Consider the following 16886-nt stretch of genomic DNA (forward strand, 5'->3'; position numbering starts at 1 on the left):
ATGCATAAGCATAACCATTGCCCACTTCCAATCGATGTGGCATGCAACAGCTGCTCGCTTACAACACTTCGGTTCGCAATGGTCCATGCATTTTAATTGTGCAGCCCGGCAACAAAAAAATGTCGAGTGGAATGGGTGCGCCACAAGAACGCGGATAACCAACTCCTTGGTGGGGATTAAGCTACGGCTTTACTTTTAAAATGCATTTTTTAGTTGCTTTCAAAACTATCAACTAGAGAAAGTGTACCTTAAAAATGTATAACATTTAATGCAATAGGAAGTATTAAAAACAGAAATATTCAACTAACAGCGCATATAGCAATCCCTCATCTCCCATTTAATTATTATTATTATGCCGCAGCTTCTGCTTAACATTTGCCGCCAGAGGACACTGAAAGAATTAAACTATTTACATTCGCCAAATGTCCTTTGTTTGCGGCTCCTTTAAGCCCAATTTGTGCGAGTGTGTAAGAACTTGGACTGGTATGCCACCACATGCGTTGGTAATATGGAGAAAGGGGAGGAGGAAAGGCGAGTGGAGCTTCTAGCCAGTTAGTTGGGATGACGGGGCCAAAGTTTTGTGCCATGATTAAAACGAAACCTCGCCAAAGTTGCCACCGCTGACAATTTTAATGCAAACAAAAACTTGCTTCTCTCTTTTCTTGTGGAACGCTGACAGCGGCAAACAAGAAGGAGTAGAAGAAGGCCAACTTATTTTTGCATGCAACGCTTTTTGTGTGCCAGCCATTTCGAACCGCCAAGCCACGCCCCTCCTGTCGTACCGCCCCCTTTTCCACGCCATTAATGCAAATTGACGCGGATACAAGTCGCTACAGGTGCCAGATCCGTTCAGGTAGTTCGTCCTTTCGTCCTGTCGTCCTGTCGCTCTGTTGGCCTCCTGGTCTCCGGAAAACTTCTGGCAATTCACGCGGACATTTGCGGCTTTTCTGCCGCCGAAAGCAATTGCATTTTGGTAATTGAACAAGTCAACGCTTAATTACAACGCACTACAGTAAAACACCATAACTGTCTGCGGCATTGAAGGCAAAATCCAGCCAGAACATTTTCATCCAAACAGCGAAAGGCGAAATAATTTCCATTTGAAATGCGCAAAAATGAGCAATTTTCATTCAACCCTTTTTTTTTTTTTTTTGAGAGCATCCGACCACCCACAGTTGTTTTCGCCAGTTTTTGTGTGGAAACGTTTTAATTGACGGCTCATTTTGTCTTCTGGCAGACATTTCATTGGAAAACAGGAGCGTAGTTCAGACTAAAATGTATGCCGAAAAATGGGTTTAAAAATATGGCTTAAAGTGTGTACGCACAAAGAACTCTTTTTAAAAGTCTGAAAAAGTATGTTTTATATCCTGATAAAGTAGATTTAAATATAATAGCACTTCCTGGAAAACTGTCAAGCAATTTATATGTTCAAAATGGTTTCTCAGCGTCTTTGCTCATCAAAAACTTTTGGTTTGTATTTTATACAAGAACCAAAAAAAGTATTCCCTACCACGCTCGCCAACAATTCAGCAATTTATCGACCGAATCACTGACAAAAAAAAAGAAATAGCACGCAGTGAAAATGACTTAAAGCAATATCAGGGGACAGTGGATTGTTAAAAACTGATCTATACGCTTGGTTATTGAGCAACTTTGGCTGCGGCTGTCGATGGCTCAAAGCCTTCAGCGGAAAAATGTATGGCCGAAAGCAAAGCAAACATGGCGAACGAGCAGCGGTGGGCCAAACAGATAGCGCCAGTAGACACTTGATAGGTTTTTTTTTGCGAAAAACCCCCCCAATCCCCCAATCCCCGAATCCGCCGCTTTTGACCCGCTACCCATACACTATTGGCCATAAATCAATTTTTCAAAAATGACACTGGGAAATGGAAAAAGTAAGCTCAAAGCTGGGCGAATATTGAAAGCGTCCGCTTGCCTCGATATAAACCGATACTCGCCCATGAATTGTGAAACGTAGCAAATATATGCATGCCTGCATACATCTATATATGTAACGCACATAAATATATATACATACTCATATATATATGTATATGGTTATGTATTAATAAAAAATGTATGTTTGGTCGTAGCATTTTTTTGGCATCCTAAGAGCACGGGTATTTTTTATGCTATCGCCTGTCGGTATCGTTTTGTTATTTTTATTTTCACTTTTTTTTTTCTGGCTTCGCAAATCTTTGCAGCTGGCGTTGAAAGTTTGTCATCATAAATTTTAATATTATTTTCGCAGCAAGCGATGCAACAGGAGTTGGAGCCAAGGAAGCGATGCAAAACTTGCCAAGGAAGCGGATTCCATAGTTCGGCAAGTGGGGAAATAAGCACATTAATGGGAAAGGGGGGAAAGAGGCTCCTTTTGGAAATTTTGCAAAAAAAAAAAAACCCAGTGCGGCACACGCGGCGTATGCGCAATGCAGCAGGAGCGTCTGATTCGAAAAATTGGAGAACTGGGCGCTAGGCAACATCTGGATGTGAGCGTTTTTGGCCCCCAAACGGAAGCCCATATTCCCCAGCTTGTGTGAACCGAATACCGAATGCTGATGAGTGCCATATAGTGAATGCATATGAATGAATTACAGCTCAACATCAGCACCCCTTTTCACCACCCGCTTCAGATCCGCACTTTTTAGCCTGGTTTTGGCCTTTGAAAAGCGGCTGAATGAAGCTGGCTGACTGACTGGCTTTGGCGGCATGAATTGCATGCAAAAGATTGTTTTGCATAGATGAGTGAAATCACCGGGCACATTTATTGAACCACTGTGCCTGTGCCTGTGCCTGTACCTGTGGCTGTGCTCCACCTGGTGACATCGGAGCGAAACTGACATTGATTGGTCCTGAATTCCGAGCCTCAAAGGACTAATGACAAAGAATCAAGGGGGCGCTCAATTATTCTAGTATTCTCAATGGGCTCGAATTCGTTGAATTGATGCAATCAGTTTTTCCCTCAAAGGGTTGCTATGAAAAAATAGATTGAAATGCCAATGTATTTTAACAATAAACTGTTCTCTATTCCCGATGGATTCTAATCATTTTTAAGACAGCAACAATTTCATATTCAAAGTTTGACTTAATTTGAAATTTTTGATTTCAGGAACAATACGTTTTAGGTTCAGAAAAATTAAATATTGTTTCACATCGAAATGTTTATTATTTCCCTTTATTTAATTGCATGTGTAAATTTATCATAATTAAGAATAAAATGCTAACTAGTATAAATGCAATGCTGAAGTCTAATCAGTCACCGATCATTAAATATTTGTGCAGAATGTTTCTTAAGCGTAAATCGCTAAATTGCCGGCAGGCCTTTCATTTAAATTAATTAAATTCCCTGCACATTCGAAAATTGCCTGCCAGTATGCTAATTATTAGCTTGGCTCCTCCTATACTATATGCATATGGTTTTATGCCTTTGGATTTCGGCCTGATTACCGGACATTGGCTACCGACTGCTATCGACTTTATTTGATATTCACCGAAAATTATCCAAGCAAGTTTGAAGCTGCAGTAAGTTGTGAGTGGCCTGCAGGCTGGCAAAGACTTTCGAAATCCAGCGATACGTGAACTGAATGTGAGAGGCCAAAGGTTTAAGCCTTTAAGTGATGCGGCAAGGTCGTGGCAGTGGGTGTATAGTTTTGGGTGGGATTATGAGGAGTGTTTTTGGGAGGAGATGGGTTGGGTGGATGAGTTCTCCTTGGGCTTATTTGCATGCAGTGATTAAGTGACCGGGTCATAAATGCAGTCTGGCAGTATGGCAGTATGGCAGAAGGGCATTTTGGCCATTTCAAGCACTTCGTGCATTTCGGCCCATTTCCAAGGCAACCATAATGCCTGCCACTTAATTATTACTTAGTCTTTATTAACATGGCTTATAGCTACGGCCGGCCTCTCGCTCCCGATTAAAGCCATCAGCAGAGCGTGCAGTTTGGATTTCATTTCGTTGGTTTTGGCTTAAAATGGGCTTTAATGCGAGGCCCGGTAATTGCAAATTGTTGCCGTCGTCTTCGCCTGCGTTTGTTTGTCAATTTGCGTACTTAAAAACATTCTTTTATATAAACACAGGCCAGCGAAGACGACGCACACAGCACAACACAGCACACAACAACTCATCGTCAGTGTAACGAGCCATATGTGTTGTGCACACAATAATTACGCAATTGGCAGGAATCCCTCTTCATCCTCCCTCCGTTCCCCACTTCTGAAAACCCTCTCCATTTTGGGCCTGGTTGAGTTCGTCTTTCGACCGAGAGACGAGTGTGTCATCAAATTAGTTTTAATTATACATTATATTCGTTTTGCACACATTTCGGCATTAGCAGGAAGCACGCGTAGTGGGTGTGCGATGGGTGTACGATGGGTGTACGGTGCGTATGCTTAATATTTGCCATGGCAATCGATTTGTATGCCCGGCAGCACTCCGCCGGTTGTTCTTGTTTAAACAATTATGCCACGCTCATTGACTTTAGGCCCAGGCCCACGGGCCAGGCCAACAAGCAGCATGTGTGGATTGGATTTGTAGTGCTCCAAGCCTGAACCAGATATCTAATATGCATGGCACTCGGAGGGAAACGAAAGTAAGCGCGTCAAGTGAATGGTAACTGAAACACCGCTCAAAAAAATGCCCACTAATGGGTCATCGATGAGGAATTTCAATTGGCATCTCTTATCTCTGCGTTGACCCACTTCGCTTATAATTAGAATTTACCTCACAAAAATAGCAATTATACATAACATGTTCATAGCAATGCTCTTAGTGAAATACTGAATAAGTTGTATGAGTACCTTTTCGCTCAGTGTACTATTGTAACGATGTCAGTTGGGGTGTCAGTTTCAGCCACAGATTTGTCTCGGCATGCAAAATTACCATTTTTCACCCGCAGACCCACCTTTGCCTTATCTTATCGCTGTGCACATACTAGTATGTACATAAGTATGTATTTTTGAGGCCCGTAATTAAATTGAAATTCTCGAGAGCACTTTGTAGTTTTCGGCGCACTTGATTTGAGAGTTTAGCACAACGAGTTTTAGTTAAGTTCCACCTGTTGCTTTTCTTTGTTACTTCACAGCGCGACCTTGAAATTTGCGATTAGTTTTTCCCTTTTTTTTTTTTGTTTTTTTGCTCATAACACTACACTGCCAGTCATGAGAGTCGCGTCATATTTGCTGTTATTATTAAATAGCCAAAAGCGTCGAAGGCGTCGAAAGCGACTGACTGCGGACCACGCACAAGACTCGAGACCCGAGTGGCCAAGAATCTAAATCTACAAAGCTGCGATCGCGGCGCTGGAAAAGCTCGCTCTTCTACCAAACAGCTGGGCTTTCAGCTCCGCAAATTGCTGGCAGTGAGAGAAGCAAAGTGAATGAATTGTGATTCACAGTCCATTGTTTATGCGTCTCAATTGCGTGGAGTACACGCTTAGCTACAATTTACAGTGCCAGCAAACTGAGCCATAAAACCTTATAAGTAAGCATCGAAATATGTTTCAATTGTACTACCTTCTGAGCAAAATCCCTCGCTCTCTTTAAGTGCAAAATTCAAGACGTTGGACAATGCAGCTCCAGCGCCATTTCATATGCACAATCAAATACAATCAAATTCAATCAAATCCACCCTTTGACACCGCACTCCATACACCCTTTCCCTTTGTGTACAAATATCCGAGTGGTAGGGCTATTAAAAAGCACTTTCTTATCAATGCAGGAAAAGGCAAACCGAATGAAGCCCCCTTGCAGGCAAAAGGTGCAAAGGAAACCGAACAATGACGGAAACCATTGCCAACCAGCAGCTCAGGCAGCTCAGCACCACCACCACCCATAACAACCAGTGCACCACCCACTGAGCAGAAGAGGATCCGAAGAGGAGCCACCCAACCACCCACCGAATGGCTTGGCTGAGCGTCAAGTGTCATAAAAAAATAGGAACAACACTTGCAAGCCAAAAACTAAAGTGCACGAGTTGCCGGCCATGTGGTTCTTCACACACCCCCCACCACCCACCTCTCCAGTCAACTTTCTACGCCCAACCACCACCCACCACCCCATCACCCACCCCACCATTCACTGCCTTCCCTCCCATTTAACGTTCACCACACTCTCCTATTACTACTAGATCCATTTTCGCTCATCTTTCAAAGGCGCGTGTTGCGTTTGTGTTTGTGGTGCCTGCAGGCAGAGAAAATATCATAAGCTCAGGTTATTTATAACGTTTTAGCAAAGTATACTTCATAAATATTATATCTTGTAGGTAATTTTATTAATGTACATCCATGTAATCGAAATCTATGTGAGCAAACATACACATTGCTTAAAATGTACCAACATGTAAGTATCAACATGCTTAGCTGCAATTTACGCCATCGATTGGAGCTCACTGATTTTCTCGCAGTGCACGACAGCGGGCATATGGGTAACTGCAAAGAAATACAAAAGAAAACATTTACAAAACTTCCATTTCCGCTTTATGTGGGCAGTATGCGCAGGTGGAGAGGAGGAGCGGGCAGTCGTCGAGCGGGGAAATTGAAAAAAGATAGTTTCACATAAACCCTTGGGCATTTTCCAGCTCCACCTGCCCCCCTTCCACGCCCCACAGTCCGCATAACTCAAATACAAACAGAAATGGCCGGGCTTGCAGGTGAACATTCTGCTAGTTCGCTTTTGGGCGACGGAAGTGAGCATTGTTGAAGTTTTGCAGGGTAAATCAAATGATACAATGAAGATGCAGTCCAACGTCCAGTAATGCAACAACAACAACAGAAACAGCAGCTGATAGCAACAGTTTTGGGACAACTCGAGGGAAATGGAGCTTTTCACCACGGCAGCGACGCCTGCGCTGAAAATGCGCTCAATGCTTGAGTGAGTTTTCCATTGTTTACCTATTTCCGCTTGCAAGGCTAAAATGCTTGTTATCGTTCAGCGTTGCCTACTTTTAGGCGCCCACATGGGTGCACAAATATCGTGGTCTGCTTTTAGGCGGCGCTTAACCCTTAGCTGTGCCAGCTGGACATATCGCGTGCCATGCGTATGAGTAATTCTTCGCTTATCAACTAATGGACTTTTAATCGTGCGAATTGCGTGAAAGGGTGAAGTGCCTCCAATCTTGACATATTATTTATAAGTCTTATTTACCAAAGCCCTGCAGCTTGGCGGCTTGGCCATAAATTTTCCTATCGCCAAACGATCGAAGTAGCCGTCAAATAGACCAAAATTAATTTGTTGAAATGACCAAAATTTCGCACCACATTTCGGATCAATTAACGAGTGCTTGTGAATTGTGACAATCAATATAAAATTAATATTTTCACAGCTAATTGAACTCTGACGTAGGCAGCTATCGGAAAAGCCCCATTGGAAAGTCCGAAATTCCTCTTCCTCTCACTGGAAAGCTTTGTGTTTGGGCCTTATCATTTGTTACCTCGCCCCCAAAGTTAACACCCATATGCTGGCTGGATTTTAATCATTATTTGGCTCAATTGTACGTCATAAATATTCAAGTATAAGCCCGCAATCAAAATGATTCGACGTGTAGACGTTGGTAAAAAATTATGGCCCGCCGATCGGCACTCAACAAGTGTCACACAGTTCCTAACAAAATCCAGAAACAAAAAACCAAAAACTAAAAACCAAATACCAAATACCAAAACCGATCGATTTTGATTGTCGCCTCTCATTTCAAATGCAAATCAGTCAATTAGAGCGTCGCAGTCGGCTAATTTGCATTGCGTGAATTGCTGAGCTAATATTGTCACTTTCAGGCAGTGCTATTTATTTTTAGATAACAAATTAAACGCAGTGATATTAATAGATAACGCAACCAATCCCAATCGGCGGGGGTTCAAAACGTGTCCCTGCGAAGGGTTAAGTAGTGCAGCCTGCGGACAAACAATTCATTAACACTTTCGCACACTTGAAATTTACATTTGAAACTGAAACAGAAACAATGAAACACAATAATAACATTCCTAGTCAATGATTGTTATAAAATAAAGATGCTTACTTATATTCGTACGTTTATTATCCATATTAAACTTAGATTACTTAACATTAATTGGATTAACAACAAAAAAGTATAAATTATGTATTTATCAGATTAAATTTCATATTTCATGCTGCATTGCAAATGATTCCACATTTGTTTATTTAAATATATAATTTTGCTTCTCTTCACAATCGATTTAAGAGAGGCAAATCGAAAACGCTCTTCTCTTCGCCGCCAAATTCGCCGTCGATCGCTCCGGTTAAAAACGTGCTGCGGCAGGAACTGTAAATCATTACGTTCGGAAACGTGCTGCTGCTCGCACGGAAACACAGAAACTGCGGATAAAAGGCGGATAATATTTTTAGAGCTCGCCAAGTTCAAGTTTGCGACGAAACACAGAAAGTCGTAAAACGTACGCGAAATACATATAAGAAAATACAGAGTAAAAAGTATATAAAACAAAGGTTCCACCACCGTGCGCGCACGCAACAAGAGCAACAACAACAACAACTACGACAAAGAAGCGCCGTTGTTATTGTTGCCCTTTCCTGCCAATTTTTGCGTGTTTCATCATTGCCCTCTGCTTTATCGTCTGTTGTTTTTATCGACGCGTTCGCTCCCGGTCTTCTTTCTTCCTCTCCAGCCAGCGTGTGTGTGCTTGTGTGTGTGTTTCGCCCCCAAAATATATCGCGCTCTCGCTCTATCTCCGTTCGATTGGTTTGTTGTCAGCGCCGCGTAAAATTGAAACAAAAAAAATCTTAAAAATTAAAAAGAAAAAAGAAAACGTAAAAACATAAAACCAGGAAGTTGACTCCGCAAGATCAAGGCTAAAGAAAAGCCCTTTATGCTAATTAACGAGCTGTGTCTGAGGCACAGTGGAAAATTTTCGAATTTCGCCAAGCGGCGACGTCATCAGTGGTCGCATTTGTTGTTGTTGTTGGCGCCCGCGGCCGAGTAAAAGGTAAAAAAAAAAATAAGTAGTAAAAAGTAAAAGAATACTTAAAGTACGTGTCAATTATAAAATTCACTTTGGTCTGACGTTATCGTTGTTTTTGCTCTTCTGTCTGCGGCTATTTTCGTGCGAAAGATCTTTGAATTGTGGATATTTTGACTTTCTGTCGCATTTCCCACACACCGAAAAAAAATGTAATCTACTAAAGGTTATTACTTTAAATTTGCCAGAATTAAAAAAAAAATTATGGTTTACATCAGAAATAATGCTAGTTTTTTTAATTTTATTTACAAAAAAATTGTTTAACAATTTTATCTAATTTTGGTACTTTAAAATGTCGCTACAAAAACAAGAAATCCATCTAGTATTTAACTCTGACATTTTTAAAAATAAATTACTCAACCAGAGAACTCATGTTATGTGATATCTAGGATTTTATATAATTCTCAAAACCGAATCCAAATTTTCAATGTGTAGGAATAAACATTTACTGGGCTTTTTCGCAGTTGGAAAAGTGTCAAAGAAAATGCGAAATTTACTCGGCGCTGAAAACAATTACTGAATTACGGCAACTAAATATTGTTTAAATACCATTTGCACGCCGGCTTTTTGTTTGGCCAAGAACTTTTTGGCCAGGTTTCTGAATTTCTCAATTGCTGACGGACAAATTATTAAGCAGCCAGAGGAAATAAATCAAGTCAAGTCCCGAGAGCAACTGCAGCATGTGACTGCGAAACTTTGGAAACTGGTTCTATTTTGGATCTCTATCTCTAACCAGGGGCGGTGTAGTACTCTCTTCTTTGTGTTCTTGATTTTTGCCTTCTTTTTTTGCCTTTTTTTTTGCTTTTTGTTTTGGTTGGTTTTGTTCGACAAGCTAACACTGTTTCAGTTGTACCGGGCACGTAGTGCTACGTTCCCCACCCCCTTTCTTTTCGCTCCCCCTTTCTCCACCTCCAATACCGACCGTTTGTCTTCCATTCCCCGCGGCGCTTTATGCTAAGTTTGTCTGCTTTTTATGCAAATTTCCCCAAACAAGAGCAACAACAGGGGCGGAAAGCACAGAAAACTCCACTTTTTGGGGGGAATTCCTGCTATCAGCACTGAGAGTGCTCCAAGTCCCCCGTTGGATGCCTTTTTGGAGCCCCCTCTCCATTTTGCACAGCACGTGAATCGCTGTTGCACTTTCTCGAATGCACTGCGAAATACGGGGATAGCATTAGACTATAAATGTTTGCAACTATTCTATATATTCTATTATATGTATATAGGGGAAGTAAAGTACCTAAGGCAGCATACAATTTTTCTACACTTTAAGATATTATTATTTTAAGACCAATTAACAGTCGCATTTGATTGCTAAATCACATTAGTTGTTCTTAGTTATAGGAAATATTTCCAGATACTCAGTTCTCATAAGTCTATTTTACTTTTAGTGAAAACGTTTTGTATAACAATATTACAATTCTGTTTCAAAGAACTTTTTAATTTCCCCATTGGATTTCTAAATTCTTTTGCAGAAATATAAGCAATCATATATTGTGTTATATTTAAAGTTTGGCCGTATAAATTTGTTTTGATATTCTAAGTTATCGCTGAATATCGTACTGATAAGGACTTTTAACAGTGCCGCAGAATACCCAATGAGTGGCCAGCTTCGATGCTGTTGCTATTTTGTCGCTGTGTTGAGAGATATTTGTGCTTGGCACCCCCCGCTCTAAACGCCCCTCCTCTCGCCCCTGCCCCTACTCCAAGCATGGGGTTTCAGCTGGTGAGTAATGGCTCAATAATTTGGCTTTCCCCCCCGGTCCGCCCCCCTTCGCCAGTTCTATGCTGCAGTCGCGACCCGCACACGATAAACACACAATGTTAACTAGAATTTGTTTATCTCAACTTGGATGGTTATTTTCTCTATTTTTTGTGTGTTTTTTTTTGCTGTTGTTGCATTTTCTAGTGTTTGGCGTTTCTGTCTGATATTTAACCAAAATGTATCATGACGCTTAAAGTTGGGTTTTATTGTTATTGCCCCTTCTGCAGTTGCTATAATTGTTGCTTTGCACTTTTGTTTACACAACTTGTGGCGAATCTGCTGTTGTAATTTTTGCGTGTTTCGAGAGTTGTATTTATTGTTTCTGCGAACGATACACAGAATGTTTACAGGGGCCAGCAAACTGAAGTATTTAATATCAGAGGCTGATATTGAGAATGTACCCGGTAAAAACAGGGGCGTACACAAAAAGGGGATGGTGATATTCAGTAAACAATACCAGTTAGAAATTCATATATTTAAGTATCACTTTTGTATAATAACAAGCAGATGCAAAACAAAACTTAAAATTCAGAATTAAAATTGATGTTCAGAAGTTTCCTAATCTTGTATATTCTGTTTGTTTTGTTTAGTAATGTTAATTAGTTGAATGCCTACAACCTACTTAAACTTAAAGTTACACGATAGCCAATTGTTGCGCAACATTCAGTTGGAGCTCCGAATTTTTACGCAACCTGCATTTGGAGCTGCAAAGTACTTGTTATCGTACGAAAACTCCCTCAAGATAAGGCATCTCATTTCGTCACGCTGAAAAATGCACATGAATCATTAAAGCAAACTCGCCGACAGTTGGTCAATCAGTCATAAGCGCAGCGTTTCGTTCCGGATATGATAAAGATACTAGATCGCCTTTTGCTACGGCCATGTCTGGATATTGATATGGGCATTCTGGGAGTGTGATTTACAAAACAAAAGAAAATAAATACTCTGCCGACTTCGTTCGTTGCGGCTAAGAAACGCCAATTCTGAGAAAAACCATGTGCACACTCTAGAAAAAACAGATCGTATTTTTAAAACAGCTGACGAGAATTGCTTATCGGCTGAGGAAATAGAAGTAAACTGCAGGAAAAAGTAGTTGTTTCGTTTACAAATAATAAACCACAACGGTCGTCGATCTTTGCGTCTTTTTGCAGTGCGAAGAGCGTTTAGTCACTAGTTAAACTGCAACTGCAATGGCCTAATTGAAATGCGGTTCGGTTCTATATTTGCAGTTGGAATTGGAATTGAATTTCAGCCTTAGGTTTTGTGTGTGCGGTGGAGCGTTGCCAAATGTTTTCATTTCGATTCGATTCGAGTGTCGTGTTTCGCATGCAATTGATTTGAAGTGCTTTGAACCTTTGAACAGACGAACAAACTGCCGATCATAAATCCTTCAAGGTCGCGACAATATGGTCAATATTGTCACTCAAGTGGAGAGTTGCACGGTGCTTGATAAAAGTGTACTCCACATATATGTATTTCCCCAAAAAATGTTAATTTCGAAGTAAAAATGCTGTAAACTATTTAAAATGCGTTCTGTGCCATGTTTGAAACGCTTACTTATGCATTAATTCAATTAATAAATGCTAATTAAATTTAGTGTGCTATTTTTATGTTAATAGCCATGTAAAAGTTTTGTGTAGTAATCGACTTTGCCATGTGCGATAACCGCAATTATTCACTAGTTTAGCTACTGTAACAAACACCACTTGATAGTATTACGCTTTTAAGCAGAACTCTGAATCATTATTCACGCCTTTCAATTCAATTGTAAGCTGCAATTGTGCGATTACTAACCTATTCCAATAAGTGCACTTGAACTAGCCATTTGTGTGATTTAAAGTATAGTTTATAGTAATGAATCGCACCTGGAGGGCTTGGTAATCAGTCTGTGGATCGTTGAAAACAAGTATTTATGATCGCACATGATTTATGGCGGCACTTAAACAATGCGTTTCCAATTATCAAATATATTTGTGCGCTCATATATTCAAAAATATTATATGGACACACTTCTGTTTAATTGCCGGCATCGTTAACGACATTTCGACATTGCAGGTAACCGGGTATTATAGTATATAGTATATCTCGAGTGCCTTTTAAACTGACATTTATATGTTCGAGTGGGTTCGAAACGCCAGCGTTTCGCTGTCGTGGAAACAATAAAACCAAAATCTCACTTTCCGGTAGAGTTGAGATATGGGAGTGAGTTCGAGGCGCTTGAGTGCTTTCAAGTTCAATGTCAGCTGCAGTTGCAATTCCAGTTGCAGCTGCCTTTTGCACCGCTGACTGTTGCAATTTGGTCGACCGACAAAAAAACAAAAAAAAACCAAAACCGGTTTGCAACTTGTTCGGGCAGCACGTGAATGCAAAGTTCTGTGGCATTTAGCGGCAGAGAAGCAGGATTCGCGCAACTGCAGCTGACTGACAGAAACCGGTTGAAACTGGATGGATTTGGTGGCAAAGGGTGTGAAAAAAACCGTCGTTTGATAAGGAGACGTCGCACGAGACTCGACTGATAAGACGCAGACTTGTTTCGGCTGATTACATAAGCAACTTGGCTATTTAAAGCCCTCGTTGGCCATATATCATCTATCGGCAGGCGGCTAATTGACATGTCTTTGGGGGTTAAATCAAATCAATTTCGGAACACGACACATAATAGACAATTTGATAATTTATGTGGCTGCCGTGCCGCAAATCCCATACATTACTGTCAATTGCTTAAGTAAACTGGCCGCGTTGCGATCTATATCGGAATCGGGAATCGAAATCGAAATGAATGGCTAGCCCAGTGGACAGATAAGAGTGTTAAAGGTGTAGGCGGTTCTTTTTTGATACCCGCTAACGTATACATTATACGTTATACGTATATACAAACAAATAATTTAAATCAAAATTAAGTCAGACCGTCGTACGATCGATCGTTTGGCGTCATTTCGCCAGCGCACGCTAATGAACCCATAAAATTGATCACCACGTTAATTTTCACTGCTCCACTCAACTCCACTCCCTCCCTTTTGGGCCACGGAACTTTTTGGGGTTTTAAATTGTAACACCTTTGGATTTTATGGTAACCAGCGAACTGCAAACAGCGACCAGCGGCGTTCCGACCATTTTGTTTGCCCCAAGTGTCTTATAGAGTTATAAGTTAAGCTATAAGTTGCCTCTAATTTTGATAACATGCAACTGACTGCCATCCATCCGTCTGCTTTCCTTGTGCGAGCCATAAAATGTGTAAATTTATTTGTTTTCCCTCGGCTACGTGCACTTTATCGTATCGAATTCGGTTAGAATCACGCGATCCGCGATCAATCGCACTAAAAAAAACAGAGCAGTCAGCTGAGTTGGTCGAAACAGAAATAGGTCTAGATTGATCTTAAACTCTGGCTATTTTTGGGTTTTCTATAACCTTATCAAGGTATACCACTTCTTCAGGATTTCATTGAAGGTTTGGCTACAAAAGCTTCCAGCTAATAAAAAATATTTTAAACAATAAATTCCGGTTTAAAAAGATTGTATTGCCCATATAAGTTTCTTATTGTCCTAAAATTACTTGTCAGCTTTTAAATCTGAATTTGTTTTGCTTAAAAGATTGCATCTAATAAATTGGTTAACATGTTACCTATTTCGTAAAGTCATTTGGGTTAAAGACTTATTTAACTAATAAATAATTAGTTAGTCAAAATTTAAACAAAGTCCGTGCAAAACAACGGTAAAACTAAACTAAACTAAACAACTAAACTGCTGAAGTTGAAGCTTCAAAAAGTTCAGATAGCAGGTACAAATGCCAATAATAAACGAAGCAATTTAGGGATTTAGGAAGAATACCCAAAGGCAGCGAAATGATGGAATGGGTGTTCAAATATTTATACAGCAACCTTGGAAGAGCTTCCGCTCGAATTCAGCCATTGATCAACTTTGAAATCCTTTTATTAGTTAATAGCGTTTGCCGTAACATGCCACCCAATTTTCAGCAGACGCGAGGCAATATCAAGGTTGCCAAAAGCCAAAGTTTTGTTTGCACACCAACTTAACGTTAATCCATGGTCAGACCGAGGGAGACACATCAGTTTTTATCAAGGAACATATGGCAAACAAGGCGGAATATCCAAGGCACAAGGCACTAGGCACACATGGAACACCAAAACCCCTCCAAAAACCCCTCCCACCAAAGACCAGTCACATTTTCTTACATAATCAACGCGGCGAAGTGAAAATTTGTGGGTTGGCAGACAAAAAACGGTTAATAGAACGGGCTAAGTTAAGCACGAGACTCATGTTGGATTGTCTACGCGATATACGATACGAAACGAAGCGCTGCTCCTCACTCACAGACACAGATACAGATACAAACCCCAAACCAATACATGCAAACAGTGGAGCGTTGAGGGCGTTTTTCGCAGTTCGTTGCTACTTCGGTTGGCGGCGGCTCATTTTTCAAGCGTTCTTGGCGGCAGAAAGAAGCTCACATAAATCAGCGCATTCGCAGCCGCAACAGGTTCACACGGCATTCGTACGCCACGGAGCAAGCCTCGTCGGTTTCGAGTGTCCTGAATATCGCGTATACGCCCCAGTGGCCCCAGCTGTTCGCGATTGCATCCGTCGTGCAAACCAATGGCCAGTCAGCCAGCCGGTGCCGGTGCCTAATTGAATTTGTGTAACTCGTATTCCCCGCTACAGTAGTTGGCCATTCTCCTGTTGTCCTTTTATCCTGCCAGTCCGCCTGTACTGCCGCAGATACCTGAAACAGGTGCCTACCTACTTAGTTACCTACTGCATTATTAAGGACCTGCGGACACGTAACATTTAACACCGGACAACAACTCCTGGGCTCAATTGTGTTTGTGTTTGTTTCGGTTGATTGCCGTTTTAGGTTCAACGCTTGCCACGCCCCAAATCGAAAGGGCTGCTATCTTTACGAACAGGCGCCGCCCATTATTGACGTAAATTATGGTTTGCATTTCAGTCAGATGACAGTGTGTTTTACCAAACTATTAACTAGATCAGTGATTGTTAATAGAAACATAATTATAAATAACGCGGTAGAGGAGTATTTAGGATTAGACAATGGCAGAGTTGTTTTAATTAATTAAATAACATAATTCAATTATGTATTTCAGAGAAGCAAAAGAAATTTAAGAACCAGAAAAGCTGACTGACTAGAACGGCTAGGCTAGAACGTACTTCTTTCGAAAAACCAACCATAAAACTGTGACAATTTTTCTGGGTATTTTTTTTTGCTCACTTATTGCAAGTTTAATTCGATAAGATGGTGATTAATCATATCGCACACAATTGAGTTAAATTTAGGCATGTGACACCAGGCATGATGTTTAAAAATGGCAATTCTGTTCATAGATACGGAACTGATTTAATTATTATAATTTTGATATGAAACCAACTAGACAACAAAAGAAAAGTATTTTCTTCGCAAAAGTAGAGCAAACAGAACATTTTTACTAATAATAAGTGATTGGTTAGTCAAAATGGTGAAAGTGTTGGCTGATATATGACAAGATTTTCTTTCAGTGCACTGCTTTATCACTGAAAACGGAGATGCAGATCGTTAACTGAGCGTTCTGATCGTCAAAGAATACCGCCTTGAGGCGTCGATTGCCACATTCATTGCCCCCTCGAGTTCCCGAATAATAATTGAGTGCTCAAATAACGCAAATTGATCAAGAGCCGTCAACGAAAGTCGCGTGCTTCAGCGACCCCGCCCCCTCAGCCTTTCCCCGCCTTTTGCCCCTTTCCCATGCGTGTGGCTGCCATTTAACTTTAATTGAGTCGCGTCGAATGGTTTTTATTGCGCTCGGTACTTATATTTTTCGTTCAATTGGCCTCCTTAGCAGTGACAAAAAATACACAAAAATACCAGCAACAGACGAAGTTGTTTATTAATGAAACTGCGTTCCATCCACTCGCCTCTGTTTGTTCAAATTTTCGTCTTTTCTCTTTTTTATATATGTTTTCTTCATTTATTTATTAATTTTTTTGTTTTTTCACTTTCAGGGCGTTGAATTCGCTGCCCCGAATGCCGAGATTCTTGGAGCATCCACAGTGGCCGCAGCAAATTACCAAGCTCACCATCACTCCGATGCCATTGCATTGCCTGATCATCAAATAAGCGCCTTTAA

The 16886-nt window shown here is 40.8% G+C and overlaps 1 protein-coding gene and 1 long non-coding RNA gene across 2 annotated transcripts; both read right to left on the reverse strand.

Moving 5' to 3' along the window:
• Positions 1–6244: 6244 nt before the first annotated feature.
• On the reverse strand, positions 6245–6792 carry LOC120321504. Its single transcript, XR_005561141.2, has 2 exons — positions 6627–6792; positions 6245–6425 (listed from the first exon to the last, which is right to left on the reverse strand). It is a non-coding gene; the product is annotated as an uncharacterized LOC120321504 (long non-coding RNA).
• An 8431-nt stretch (positions 6793–15223) lies between these two features.
• On the reverse strand, positions 15224–16869 carry LOC122319582. The gene is made up of 2 exons (XM_043207047.1): positions 16763–16869; positions 15224–15500 (listed from the first exon to the last, which is right to left on the reverse strand). Exons 1-2 carry the CDS (start codon positions 16867–16869, stop codon positions 15224–15226), a joined length of 384 nt encoding a protein of 127 aa, XP_043062982.1.
• Positions 16870–16886: the final 17 nt, after the last annotated feature.

Source organism: Drosophila yakuba, chromosome 3L (genome assembly GCF_016746365.2).
Source record: "Drosophila yakuba strain Tai18E2 chromosome 3L, Prin_Dyak_Tai18E2_2.1, whole genome shotgun sequence".
NCBI classification, from domain to species: Eukaryota; Metazoa; Arthropoda; class Insecta; order Diptera; family Drosophilidae; genus Drosophila; species Drosophila yakuba.